Source organism: Gavia stellata, chromosome 5 (genome assembly GCF_030936135.1).
Source record: "Gavia stellata isolate bGavSte3 chromosome 5, bGavSte3.hap2, whole genome shotgun sequence".
Classification (NCBI taxonomy): domain Eukaryota; kingdom Metazoa; phylum Chordata; class Aves; order Gaviiformes; family Gaviidae; genus Gavia; species Gavia stellata.
The window spans coordinates 58,806,223-58,820,070 of NC_082598.1; the positions used below are offsets into that span (position 1 = coordinate 58,806,223).

The following is a 13,848-nucleotide window of genomic DNA, read 5'->3' on the forward strand; positions in this document are numbered from 1 at the left end:
AAAAATTTTTTGTACATTTGATAATGCCATCCAGTTAAGAGCTTCTTTTCCTCCTGACTCCCTTTAAAGCTAACTTTCATCTATGAGTGATCATACTTCCAACTCATTATTTGCCCAGAAAAGAACTTCATGTCTCCTGCAGAGCAGCAGGTATTTTATCATCATGGCCTGGACCAGATAATGAGGCTGTAACATGAATTACTCGTTGATAAAACCACTAGCCATCCCACATCAGCAGGATTATTTCCTGTCATTGTCAAGTTATTTATTACAGTTTTGTGCCAAACTAAAGCAATGCAAAAACGTAGTACGTTCTGCCTGAGAAGGTAATTAAAAAGATAGCAGGGAGGACCTAACCGTGCCGTGTGTGTTGCAGGAAGGCGTGCATCGAAAGGAGCAATCTGAATGGAATGCAAAGAAAAATGATCATCTGGGAGGATATCTCCCAGCCCCGAGGGATTGCTGTTCACCCATTTGCTAAGTAAGGAGTGATAAACCTGGTTAATTGTGTAATACTTGGGGAGGCTTTTTAGAAATGAGCATGCCAGCCTTGCCTTTTTGGCAGTCAAAAAGTGCATTAGTCTCGTGTTAGGATAGTCATTGCCTTGCAGAGTTGTGTGAACTGCAATGTTTTATTGCTGAGTTTCTTTTGTGAGTTGGGACGTCTTCATTTCTCATATAGATTTAAAAAAATATCAGAAGCATTAAAGATACTGTATACAGTTTAAGCTAAAGAAAAGCACAAGTGAGCGAAGTCACCCTGACAGTTGTAAGCACCACACTACAAACTTTGATGGTTCCCTATCTATTAGCGTGAAAAAGGTAGTCACTTTTAACCAATGGTGCTTACAAAGGATTTTTTTGGCCATGTTTCTGTTTTTGAGGAAACTAAACCAAATCTACCGTTGCGGAGATGCGTTGATTTAAATGCACCTTACATCTTCTTATCTAGTGCTGAGATGATCAAAGGAGTTTTGAATGTTTAAACTATTGATGAAATTCTGGCCATTTTAATCAATGGCAAAGCCCCATGGATTTCAGTCAATATGCCTGTAGTAGGATGGTTTTAAATCTGTTGGTTTTGGGGGTTTTTTTGATGCTCATATCCTGCTGTAACTAAGTACTGATGAATGAAGCCGAGTTGGGGAGGGTGTCTTGTTAGCTTCACTCTGTGCATAAAAGACCTAAAAGAATCTTTCAGTAGAGGTTGAACATGATAGAGACATTTTGCAGGAAAACTTTTAGGAATGGGTAGGTTCAGGGAAATTGTTTATTAGAATTATTGGTAGAGGCAAGGGCTACAAGGGGAAAGGGAGGAGGAAACATCACTAAAACCTTCCTTATTAGAAAGTTAATGGTGAAAGGAGGAACAGACATTATAGCAATGTCCCTAATTGTAAAGTCAGTATTAAAGAGAGATCTGAGACACAATTAAGGCTATGGAGAATACTGATCCCTGCATTGGCTGCAGCAAAAGTGCTCATGGAAATAAAGCTAAGTGAATCTGTGAGTTATCTCAGTAAACCTGACAAAGGCAGTTGATGCCTGGGAAGACCAGGAGTCCAAACTTCAGAAGTAACTTGTGGATTTGGGTATCTCCATCTTGCACTGTTTGTTCTCAGAAAAACAGTAAGCACTTAGTGAGTAACACTCAGGACTTAAGAGAGAGACCCTTAGAATCATGATTTTATTAAAAGAAAAAAAGAGGCTGGGCCTGATAGTGGTTTATTTTTTAAAAACAAAATAACCTGAAGACTCTTGCTTGCTTTCTGTGGGTGGTGGGTAATTTTGGTTCCATTTGCGCATCGTTACACCCTTGTTTAGACAAGGGGCTGGCTAATGCATCGTCTTCTGTTGTCTGTGTCTGCTAAACCGCTATCATCAGTCACGAGGAAAATGCAAAAAGCAGATATGAAGAGTTGGCAGTTAGCATGGGCGGGAGGAGTTGTTTTTCAAAGGTTTTGTGCCAAGGAACGGAGTGGGGATTCTGCATAAGTCCCCGTGAAATCACCTGGAGTCTTATGGCAAGCGTGAAAAGATCAGCAGCCAATATATTTGCTTGAAGCGTGCACTTTTTCTCATGTGCCTCGGGCCTGTATTGCTCTGATCTGATCTTTCTGCTTTGAAAGAACTCCATGGAGAGGAGGACAAACATTTACTTACCGACTTCCTCTGTGCGTTTTGTTTTCTAAAGGAGATTATTCTGGACTGACATGGGGATCAATCCCCGGATTGACAGCTCTTCATTAGAAGGCATCGATCGCCAGGTTATAGCCAGCGCTGGTCTGGTGTGGCCCAGTGGAATAGCTCTCGACTACTTAGCCGACAAGGTCTACTGGTGTGATGCTAAGCAGTCGGTGGTTGAGAGTGCAAACCTGGATGGTTCTGGTCGTCGAATTCTTGCACAGAATGATGTAGGTGAGGCTTTGGGGTTGATCATTACCTCCTGCTGCTTGTCAATGTGCGTGTGTGTCTGCATATGTGTTGCGAATTACCGGCCGGTGGTATATCCCATGCAACTCTTTGTTGAGGTTAATAGCATCAGTTAGCTCTTCGTTCTGTTACCCAGTTGACTTTTATTTATTCATTTTAGCAAAAGAAGAGTATTCTAACTCTCTCTGCTTTTACTAATCAGCCACTTTGCATCGTATAGAGAACTTCTCTGCCTTTACAGAAAAATGAAAAGAAGGAAAAAATTAAAAATGTGGTTTGCTTGTTCCATGCATGGCTGCTTAGTGTAATTCAGGTTTTGCTGTGTTTATTATACCAGTGAGTTATATTGACGTAAGCTGGAAGAGAATTAATCTTGGCCGTTAAGATCCTTGAGCAAAGAACTTCCATCTGCACGGTATTGAACACTGGGATGATTCTAAATACACAATAGGCGCTGAATGGAAAAATGATTTATGCAATATGCTGGTAGTTGTTATGGCTGAGATTTCTATTGTTTGACACGTAACTGTGTTGTTCTGGAGCAAGAGAACAGAAGTATTAGCAATGAGGAACTGATGTTGTACCACATCTGAAGTAAACCATATGTTTAAGAATCTCGTACATGGCAAATTAGTTTCTGGAGAGGACAATTGCCTTTGTGCATGCTGTGTCTCTGGGGAGCATTTTGTAGGTGCGCATACAGAACATGGGCAGAATGAGGACTCTTGGCTCAGTACCACGACTGCCATGGGTAAAGACTTTACAGTTACTCTGTTAAGCAGCTGCTGTTCTAGCCTGTGCTCTGGGAAGGCTTGTGTTCAGCTCCTAAGCCAGATGCCCTCCCTCTTGTTTGAAGGTGAGCAGAATGAGGTCTTGGAGGGAGCAGTGTTCTCCAGTTCATAAGACATCAAACAGCCCTGAGCAGAGTGACTTCCCAGCTTTCCTCTTTTCCCCTGCTGCGCATATTCTGCTGTACACAGAATCACAGGATGATGGGGCTTGGAAGGGACCTCTGGAGATCATCTAGTCCAACCCCCCCGCCAGAGCAGGGTCACCCAGAGCAGGTTGCACAGGAATGTGTCCAGGCGAGTTTTGAGTATCTCCAGAGAGGGAGACTCCACAACCTCTCTGGGCAGCCTGTTCCAGTGCTCTGCCAGCCTCAAAGGAAAGAAGTTCCTCCTCACGTTTAGATGGAGGTGTAGATGTACGCTCCACCTTGCAGCTGATCTGCCAAGGAGGACCTTGAAGCCTGGCGGAAGTTTCACTTTGTTTCTCCACAAGGAATGAGCCAGTGTCTTACGGGGAGAAAACAGAGAAGGAGAGCTAGGAGCGCTGGAGAAAGACAGGGTATGGGAAAGGAGGTAGGCTTGGAGCAGTGATACGGCTGTTTGGAGGTGGGAGAAAAGGACATCAGCACCTGTATGGAAAGAGATGAAGTGCAGACCTGTAGCGAAATTAATTAAGAGAGGCAGAGTGACTTGATATCCTGATGTTTTGCTAATGCTGTTAGTGAGACCAGACTTCGGCTTCTGTTCTTGGACAGCTGTACGCTGGAGGACGGGAAGGTGGCACCTCTTCATAGGCGTTCTGCTGTAACATGAATTTTTATTACAGCAGCTCCCTCTAGTGCCTTTGCACTGAGAATTCATTCGGTATAGCTGCATGCAAAATAGGTAAAAATACTTCTGCTCTTCCGCTAACCCCGCTTTCAGCTGTAAGTAAAACAGCCTGTAAGCACCCCGCCAAGGTAGTGAACAACACAACCATGCCTTTTGTTTATGCAATGGGTCGGGTTTGCACTGGTGTGGAAAGGGTTCACGTGATTATTCGTTTTTCTGTTCCTGCTATCGCCATGGGTGACACTACACTTCTATTTCTAATCCTTAACGTATTTATAAGTTAAGAGGTTAAGGAATCGCTGGTCAAAGCAAGGCATTGTTAGTTGACAGTGCAAGCTATAGATCCTAAAATGGTGAGTAAATGTTTAGATGGGGACAGTATCTAGACTTGGGCTAGTTCCTCAAATGTCATGGAAAGAAAAACTAAGAACCACGCCCAGCTGTTAAGCATGGTTCAGGGGCGGCAGTGAAGTCCTAACAGAATAACAATATGCGCTTCAACTTAACACTTAAGACCACTTAAACAGTGTCTTGGCATTTTTCTTACGTAGCAGTGGTTTTTTTCAGTTTATTTGTGATGTGTGTTTAAGATATACCAAAACATACTCCTTCTCCAAGGTTCTAATTTATCTGTTGTCTTGTTTGCTTGCCTTTGATTATTTTTTAAAATTATTTTTTATTTTTTAAACTCATACCTTTTGGGATCCCAATTTCATTACTGAAATTAAACATCACCTAGTTGAGGTCTACATCAAAAACACAGACCATAAAATCACGTGCCTACAAAACATACCTTTTGGGGGGCTCAGACTGCGGTGGTACAAAGTGAGGTGTATATTCAGACTGTGAGTAAGGACCGGGACAAAGCAAACCTGCTTCAGCCAGGAAGCACTCACTCTGAAACCAGGTGGACATCCATGGAAGAACAGTGTGTGTTCTCACCTTCCATTGCAAAAAGCTTGCCCAAAAGTCTATCCTGAAACAGGAGATTTCTCAATGTGTAGAAAGAATGCATAGTCCCGTATGGACTAATGACAATTTTCTATCATGACAGATATTAAAAAGCGTCAGAATCATTTTGCAAAGATCTTTATAAGTATGTCTGCCCTTATATATGAAAGTGTCCTTTGGATTCTGAATTGCTGAGCTTCTCTCTGGAAGTCAAACTAGGGAACTGAGTTTTCCTAGTGCAGATAAAGTTGTGCTACCAAGGAAAAATTGCTGTACTCTGGAGTTGAGGTGGGTGCCTAGGTTGCTGTTGTAATCAGTGAAAAGAGGAAGCTACCCGGATGATCTATTGCATCCTGTGGTTTGTGTTAGCTGTTACTGTTAGCTGGCTAACAGACAGTGACCAACTAGTCACAGCTTACTGCTGCTGGTTGGCTGAAGTGAGGAAAATATATTCCCTTCTTGAATTTTGCACTGCGATGAATTGGCTGGTGAATGTCTGTGCCTGTTTATATGTACGTGTGGACCACTGTAGTGCACTTGTGTGTACTTTTGGCACTCGCAGAGACCACACACTGGCTTTGGGGTCCTACCATGAGTCGGTGGCTATAGTGTCTGTAGCTCACATGCTGCCCCGTGCCGGAACACTTATGCAGGACGACACGTGCCATGAGGTCCTCTCCTCCCTGTTATCTGAAGACTGCAAAAGGAGGTGTGTACCTCAGCAGCTCTGTGCTGGCCACTTACTGGCAGAGGAGGGAGGCACTCCACTTCTGAAAGGCTGCTCCCAATGCTGCTTCAAGAAATGGTGATGTCTGAGGTAGCAGCATCTTGTGAACTTGATCTGGTTGGAGGTCACCAGCAGTATAGAGACTATACTTGAGCCAGGCCAGTGTCATAGACTCCTCTGCTAAGAGCATAAGTAACATGTGCCCATGGTCCATCATTCATGGACATCTATCCCTCCCCATGAGACATGAAAGTGGAGAAATGGCTATGGCTATGCCACTGTGTTAGAAGTAGACCTGTATGCAGATACTGCTTTTGCTTACATGGTTTCTTGTGTATGTTCTACAGATGTGGAAATGAGAAATGTAATTTCTTTGTAGGCCACCCTTTTGATGTAGCGGTGTTTGAGGATCACCTTTGGTTCTCTGACTGGGCTAGGCCATCACTAATGAGGGTGGACAAGAAGACCGGCCAAAACAGGGTACGTCTTCGAGGCAGCATGCTGAGACCCTCATCAATGGTTGTAGTTCATCCTTTGGCGAAACCAGGTATACTGCAAAAATTAAGCAGTCATTCCCTTCCAGCCTCCTCTTGTTCACTGATATCAGTAGATAGATGTCCTGGGGGAGAGGATTATCTTCTCAGAAACAGGCTCTTTAAAAGGCCTTGCGTAGCCAGACAGGCATTTATTGAAAGCATCATCATCTGGGCATGTGTCCCAGGAATGCTAACAGATTTTGTATATTTATGATCATGCCCAAGAATAGATGCTGATCAATTGCCATGAGGCTACCATAGTCTTCTAATTCCTATTTATCCTAGTTTATTAGCACCCCTCACACACGCAAATAATAATAAATGACATGGAGAAAGATTTTGTAAGATTTATTAGTTTTGGATCAAATAATTTGATTTTCTGTTGGGAACAATCTCCCTGTAAGCAGAAAAAAGTAATTCAATAGACCAGGATTGAAAGAAAGTAATCACAGGTTCCGTATGCCCTTGTAATGTTCTTTCAGGGAATGTCAGGACTCTAAATATTAAAGGAAAAATAATGAAGGAAATAAAAAAAAGGGATACATTTATTAGATAGAGAGTGTGTGAATCTGCTTTCCTGCCAGAGGCTAGGTGATAATATCTGTGCTTTACTATATGCGTCTGGTTTTAATTAAAGAAAAAAAAAGGATGTTCTAGTTTTTGTCAGTCCTTATTCTTTTTCCAACTGCTTCAACTCTGCACAGCTAAAAGGAGATGTTGACTGAAGAAGCAGCTTGTTAAGTTGCCTGTTTTTCTGCATTAGGGGCAAATCCTTGCCTTTATGGGAATGGAGGCTGTGATCAGATCTGTGAGAACAATTTTGGAGTTGCCCATTGCATGTGCCATCCAGGATTTGGGAAAACCCAAGATGGAAAAACCTGTCGTGCTCTGGATGCTTCCAGCACAACAGCAGGTACCATCCTCCAGTTTCAAAAAAGACCCTCCCCAAACCCTTGAGGATCCTGACAGATGGCATTGGAAAATACTCACCTTGTTCTACATAATGAATGATGGTTTCTCTGAAGAATGAAAACACTGTGGTGTTGTCCTGGGACAATAGCATGTTGTCTGACCACTGTAATTTTTCCCTTGGCGTATTAACAGTAAGAGAGGGGTGTGCAGTGCTGGCAAGTATTGTGAGCAATGAGTTGCATTCCTTGTCTTTTGTATTTGAGAAAACCTACCAGTGAGTGGTTTTAGTAATAATTTGAGGCCAGAAAGAGGCTAGTCTGGGAGGATACTGATGTTTATTTTAAAAGGAAACCACCGTGATTATTGGAAAGTAGACAAGTGATAGAAAATCAGCTAGTTCAGTAGATTTAAATAGTCTGTGTCACTTTTTTCTTGTCTTTTTCAGGAAGCGTCTCTGGGCAGAAGGAGACAGTGCCGTTGCCAACACCAGAGACCTTGCTCCGAAGCACACAAAGCAGTGGGATATTCAAGGATACAGACAGTGGGGAAAAGCAGAAAATCGGCATTTTGCTAATGGCTGAAATCATGGTATCAGGTAGAGTCTGATGATTGTCTTCCTTCTATTTACTGTGAGGGTCTGAACAGGTTTATAGAACAGAAAGAACTCATAGGCCTTAAAGGAAGAAAGGCTCAGTGTCAAGACTGGTAGCATTCATGCTCTTAACCCTCTTGCAAGAAGTTGGGTTTATGCAATTATGCCAGGTAGGACTGCTTTTTTGTTTGTTTGTCTCCATGTTCCTTCGCTATGTCAACAAAACTTGATAGTATTATACAGCTCTGGAGAACAAACATTTCTAATAGGGAACACTAGTGAAAGTCTCTCCCTTAGATTTTATAAGTATATTAAGTTCCTCTGAACAAAATTGCAGTAAAACCATTGACTTCTACATACGTTCAATGACACTAGATCATTAAATTGTACAGTAAGTTTTGTATACAGTATTCAGAAATCCTGATACTAAATGACACTTCGACTCCATCTAGACAAAGACAATAGCCCTAATGATTGTATTGGCTTGTCATCATTAATCCTGGAGAGCTATGTTTCAAACTTTGACTGTATGTTCTGGTTTTCTTGTTAGTTTTTTGGTTGGTTGGTTGGTTGGTGGGGTTTTTTTATATACAGTACCTCCTTTGATGTGTCCAAATGCATCTAGTGGGTTTTTTTGTTTTGTTTATGCTATAGATCAAGATGACTGCACTGCACTAGAATGTGGTGTGAATGCACAGTGTGTTTTGCTGGAAGATGGAGCTATGTGCCAGTGTTTGAAAGGATTTACCAGGAAGGGGAAATCATGCTATGGTAATAAAAGACATTAATACAACCTTCTGGAAAACTGTAGATTGGGGGAGAGGAAGAAAATCTATCCTTTCTCACGTTGGCAGCTCTGCTGCGTGAGCCGTCGCAGAAAGGTCAATGGTATTGCTTGGTTTGAAAGGGATGATGAACAGAGAGCATGTGAGATGAAATGGCTAATTATCACATGCCTTATTTTCCCCTGAGTCGCGAGTGTTAATCCTATTAATATTAACAAGCAATAACGAGGATAATAGGAATAAAAGCATAATGTATTTATTTGTAAAAATTGCCTAATTATAAAAGCTCAGTCCACAGACATGGTAATTGATGTATAATTTAGAAGTATGTATTCAGGAATCTCTTAAAAATTAGTATGCCTGATATAATGTTTACATAAAAGTGCTGCTCTTGTTTCTTTCTAGCACTAGAAAGAGACTCTAACAATCAGACAACACATTGCTCAGAGTGGTCTTTAAGTTTTTGGACTTGCATACAACATAAATGGAAGCCCTTTGTTCTCTCATAAGGGCCAAGACAGGAAGGCATTAGAAACAGAACAATTTACCATTTGGTGGCTAAGCATGAAGACTCACGGGAGTCTATGTTGCTATGGAAAGGGAAAAAAAAAAAAATAGAAGATGAAATGAGTGTAATTTTTTTTTCTTTATTTTTAAGCTTATGTGTTCTTTCTCAAAACAAAGTTTCTCTCTGAGTAGGGTTTAAGAATATAAGGCTAGTTTTGAATAGGATCATTCCCTCCAAACATGATTTTTTTTTAAGCAAGTGGTATTTGTGGAACCTCTAGGTCTCCAGTTGGAAGTAGCTGGTTGACTGTCTTAGGCTCTTTAGAACATCCCCATCAAATTTCATACCGAGAAAAGACCACAAAGCCCTTCTCTTCCCATTTGCTTCAGATGCACAAATGACAAGTGACAGCATAGTCTGAGGGACATTTATGACACAGACATTTCTTTTTATCGATTTACCTGATGGTTTCATGACCCACGTGTCCCATCTCCTTGTTTTCTCTCACAGATGTTGATGAGTGTGCTGTAAATATGGACCGCTGTAATCGAAGCGTGTCGGGCTGTATCAATACGGAAGGGGGCTACGTCTGTAAATGCCTGGAGGGCTACACTGGAGACGGAGTCCATTGCTACGGTACGGGCATGTGTGAGGGCTGCGCTGTGTCTGGGAGGCTGGGGCAGGATGAATGAGCAAGAGACATGTCTTACGATTTGGGCTAGTCTTGCATCAAGCTGTGAAGCTGTCAAATGAGTTGTTCTGGTTCTTTTTGAAAAATCTGGTAGGGGCACGGATCCTACGAGTGTCTCCCCTAGACAGCTGACATTTATCATTTCTTCCTTTTTGATTCTTTCCTTCCTGTTTGAAGTGTGGCAACCTCAGCAACTGATCAATATGCAAAGCCTGTAGTTGTCAGTGGATATCTCCTCTCTGTGTTTGCACTCTTTTTAGTAGCTACAGCAGGAGAGAGAGGAAGATTGAAGGGGAGGAGAGAAGTAGAGGTGAAGCGGTAGAGCTTTATTGGAAATCGTTGCCATGAATATAAACGAAAGCAGGTATTGAGTGTGTCATAATACTCATCAAATAATTCCAGGTCTTTTTAATAGGCATGAGGTTCAAGGTGTTGACACTGACAACTTAAGTACATTTAGAGTCTTGTTAATAATCAGACCCACTGATTTTCCCATCCAGCTCTAATGCCAGGTCTTTAGTTCATTCCCTGCATTTCTTAATTTTTTAATCCGTTTTAGCAGCAAGTATGAAGGAACAGGAAGCTTTTCCCCCCCAGTGTTTGACTAGCACACAGTTTGTTCAGAGTTTTATGAGAGTCTTGGCTTCTCTTTTGTCCTTTTCTTTTTCCTTTCTCCTTTATAGCCTAATTCAAAGCCCATTAAATTTGACCCAATTTTTACATAGTCTTTACTGGACTTTGGTTCTTTGACACAGACAAGGATGGCTGAAAAATTAAGAACAATATCATTCTTACGAGCAGGGTGTGGAAAGTATCAGAGGCAGGAGGTTCCAGAAGGCCAGCAGGCTTTCTGGAACCTCCTGCCTACAGTGGTCAGAGATCCAGAGCTCATGTCTTTGAGGATGTCTGGAAGCGCAGACAGAAGCGACAAGCCCCTCTTGCTGTCCCAGCACCACCTACAAGGCACATCCCCAGGCAGCCCTGGGCTCTCACTGCCTGTGGTATAGTTGCTCAGCTAGAATGATTGTGGTACCTACCACTACTATTGAAAACCAGTCCGCTCTTTTCCTGAAGTCTTTAAGTCCAGAAGATGGTAAGATACGTTTTCACAGCATTTTATAAGTGACGCAATGTTGTGATGTAAACAGAATTGAAACTAAGTTTGTGTTTGATGGCTTGAAATGTACTATAAAAACCAGAAACTGGTAAGTGAGTGATTTTGTATTTTGGTTTTAGACGCCTGCATGCATGCACAGTGTCCAGAAATGTATCAGTACATCCAGAGACGGTACAAGATTGAGTTCATGTTGTGTTGTTGAAACCACATTTCTTGGAATATGCTGCAACAGTTTTCTTCCTGTATTTTTGCTTTTAAAAGTGCTCTGAATTTTCTATACTGTTTTGGACCAGATCCTGTTAATTTTAATGTAGATAAAGTCTTCTCTTCAACTCTCCTGTACTCATTACGTTTCCTGGGGAAGCCTTGCCTTCCTTCTCCCTGTGGAGAGCTTCTGCAGCAGCGTAGCATGCTCTGAGAGGTGGGGGAGGCTGTGATGACTTGGCATAGAAAATATGCTGGTTGCTTTCCCCTTACGTTTTCCACGAAGGCGTATTTGTAGAGGGAAGGTCTCTGGTGTTTTTCCCCACTGCCAGGAGGCTGCAGTGCCGCAACTGCTGCCCTTGTAACCGATGCTCTGAGGCATTTCGTTCTTCTAACTGCAGACTGTTTGGGTGACAGATATTGATGAGTGCAAGACGGGGTCCCACACCTGTGGAGAGAACATAACCTGCACAAATACAGAAGGAAACTTCACTTGCTCATGTGCTGATGATGCTTCTGGGACTGGCGTCGGTTGCAGTGAGTAAAGGGAGTGAGCAATTAAAATGAAGTGGCCCTTAGCTAAGAGCTGTGCTCTTGGGTAAATTGCTGTACCTGGAAATTAAGGAAACCCTGTATAGTGACATTCTGGCCAGCTTGTGGATCCATTTAGCATTGCTTTAGGAGGCTGTTTGGAGGTGGGCTAAGGAGTCCAGATCCAAGTTTAGTTTGGAAATATCTACATTAGGGTTCAATGCTAATTTTTACCGTCTGAATGTAATGACACATCTATCTAATGGCCTTTACAATGAACAGCAGAAGTAAATACTCCTCGGAGGTAACATTTTTGGAGGTGATTTCAGTCTGTGTCGTTTTCCAAACTCTCTGTCCCTTCTTTCCCTCTGCAGAAGGCTAGCACAAAAACTGCACATAATTTAAGTCCCATTTATTTCTTCAGAACAAGCTAGCCTTTCAGATCGAGTGGCTAATTTTTCACAAGGGCTCTGAAACTCTTGAGAAAATCTGGTTACCAATTTAATGAAGGGAGCTGCTGAAGGTTCAGCGCTAGTGACTATCTGACCCTCATCTCAGTGCCTCAACGCGACAGCAGCATTCTCTGCAAATATGGAGCTGAGTGACTCATCGTCTTACTCTGTGTCAGCCCTCTTCATCGGCGTGAATTTTACTCCAGATCAAGTGACTGCCTGATGATGGAGGGACACTGTGTGATTGTCACAGATCTGTTTCTGCAGAAAAACAGAAGGAAATTATGGCTTTTTTAAGTAGAACACCTACCTATCAGGATCCCCACCCCCTTTTCAGTTACTTAAGCTTTCAGTAGTTTCAGGTGTCACTCAGGAAATGATGATTTTAAATGATGCACGACTTGGAAGTAATGCTTTCTAGGTTCCTCACCTGCAAGTCTGATCCCATGTCTTCATGGGTGTTAACACACTGGTTCAGTTCTTTGCCTAATATGCTCTTTTAGCAAGCTGAAATTTTCTTTGCAGAATGCAGTCACACCTGAGGTTCACTAAAATCACTCATTCCTTTCCTTTCAGGCTCTTTGCCGTGGCAGTTCTCCCGCAAATGAAATTTTAAAAAACAAATGTCATTGAAGGTCATGTTGCAATAAAACTGGTGTGAGTCAGAAAACTGATCCCATAAATGTATGAGAGCGATTAGGTGCCTTTCTGCTAAGCCATACTGCTAGAAATTCTTTGCCATGTAGACGTTTGGTTCTGACCTATAGATTTGCTGTAGCATCAGAGTAGGCAAGAAAGCGCTCCTTTTTTGTGAGGGCATGACTGCACTGTAGGTCATGTTGTGCAGAGATATTAGAGCTACCTTTAAAACTAGCTAGTTTGGATATCTATGTAGGTGAGAGTGTGTGTGATTCAGAGCAGGCTACAGAACCCTTTGAAGAACTGGGTCAATAGGGTTCCCTGCTTCCCCAGTGATGCTGTTATCTGTACTTGAGCTAGCTTGAAACAATAAAAAATGTGATCTGCAGTCACACACAGATGCAATCAACTGGATGGCAGCAGAGTAGAAACAATCTGCATAAGAACGACAAGTTGCGTGTCAAAACTCAGTCTGAGATCCAAGTGCGTGAAATACAATCACCCTTCACCTGTACATCTGACTCCGGTGCTTTGTGCATGGAAGAGATTTACCATCCCCTAAAGCTGCATAAGTTGCAAAAATCATTTAAGCGTAAGTAACTAGGCAGCCAGTGCAGTTTTTCTCCAGAGCGGTACTCACACATCTAAATAGACAGAATGCAGCCGACCTCCCTGGGTCTTTCATTGCAAATCTAGAATCAAGCGTATTTAGTATTCTACTCTAAAGTTCTGTGTGCCTAGATTTGATCAGCAACATAAGCAAACAGGTAAAATACAAGTAATTGGTTGAAAGTAGAGATTTTTACCTACTTTCCTATCTTGAAGTTCTGGAACTCTTTCGTAAGATCCCATTGCCAATGCGGCCAAAAATTTGAGATGTCCTTGTGAAATCCTGTGTTTCAGAATCTACTGCGTCCCCCGCTGTTGTCAGCAGTGAATACTCCACACACCCTGTGCAAGGTGATACTGTAGGATGCCCTCCTTCGTACGAGTCATACTGCCTCCATGGGGGAGTGTGCAATTATGTTTCTGACCTACAAGACTATGCCTGCAAGTAAGTACAGAAATTTGTATTGTCTGTGCTGATGAATGGTATTCTTAGGGCTCAGCTGAGAGCAGACAGTGAAGTGTTTGTCCATAAATTACCTGTT

General features: G+C 42.2%; 1 protein-coding gene across 1 annotated transcript in view; it reads left to right on the plus strand.

Moving 5' to 3' along the window:
- The window catches only part of EGF (epidermal growth factor), a 60,666-nt gene that overhangs the window by 34,522 nt on the left and 12,296 nt on the right, over positions 1-13,848 (plus strand). The window contains exons 13-21 of the mRNA XM_009808693.2: positions 377-481; positions 2,195-2,418; positions 6,110-6,277; positions 7,030-7,179; positions 7,624-7,773; positions 8,425-8,541; positions 9,574-9,699; positions 11,493-11,612; positions 13,601-13,751. Of these exons, the coding sequence (XP_009806995.2) occupies positions 377-481; positions 2,195-2,418; positions 6,110-6,277; positions 7,030-7,179; positions 7,624-7,773; positions 8,425-8,541; positions 9,574-9,699; positions 11,493-11,612; positions 13,601-13,751 (1,311 nt within the window). The remainder of the gene's footprint in view (positions 1-376; positions 482-2,194; positions 2,419-6,109; positions 6,278-7,029; positions 7,180-7,623; positions 7,774-8,424; positions 8,542-9,573; positions 9,700-11,492; positions 11,613-13,600; positions 13,752-13,848) is intronic.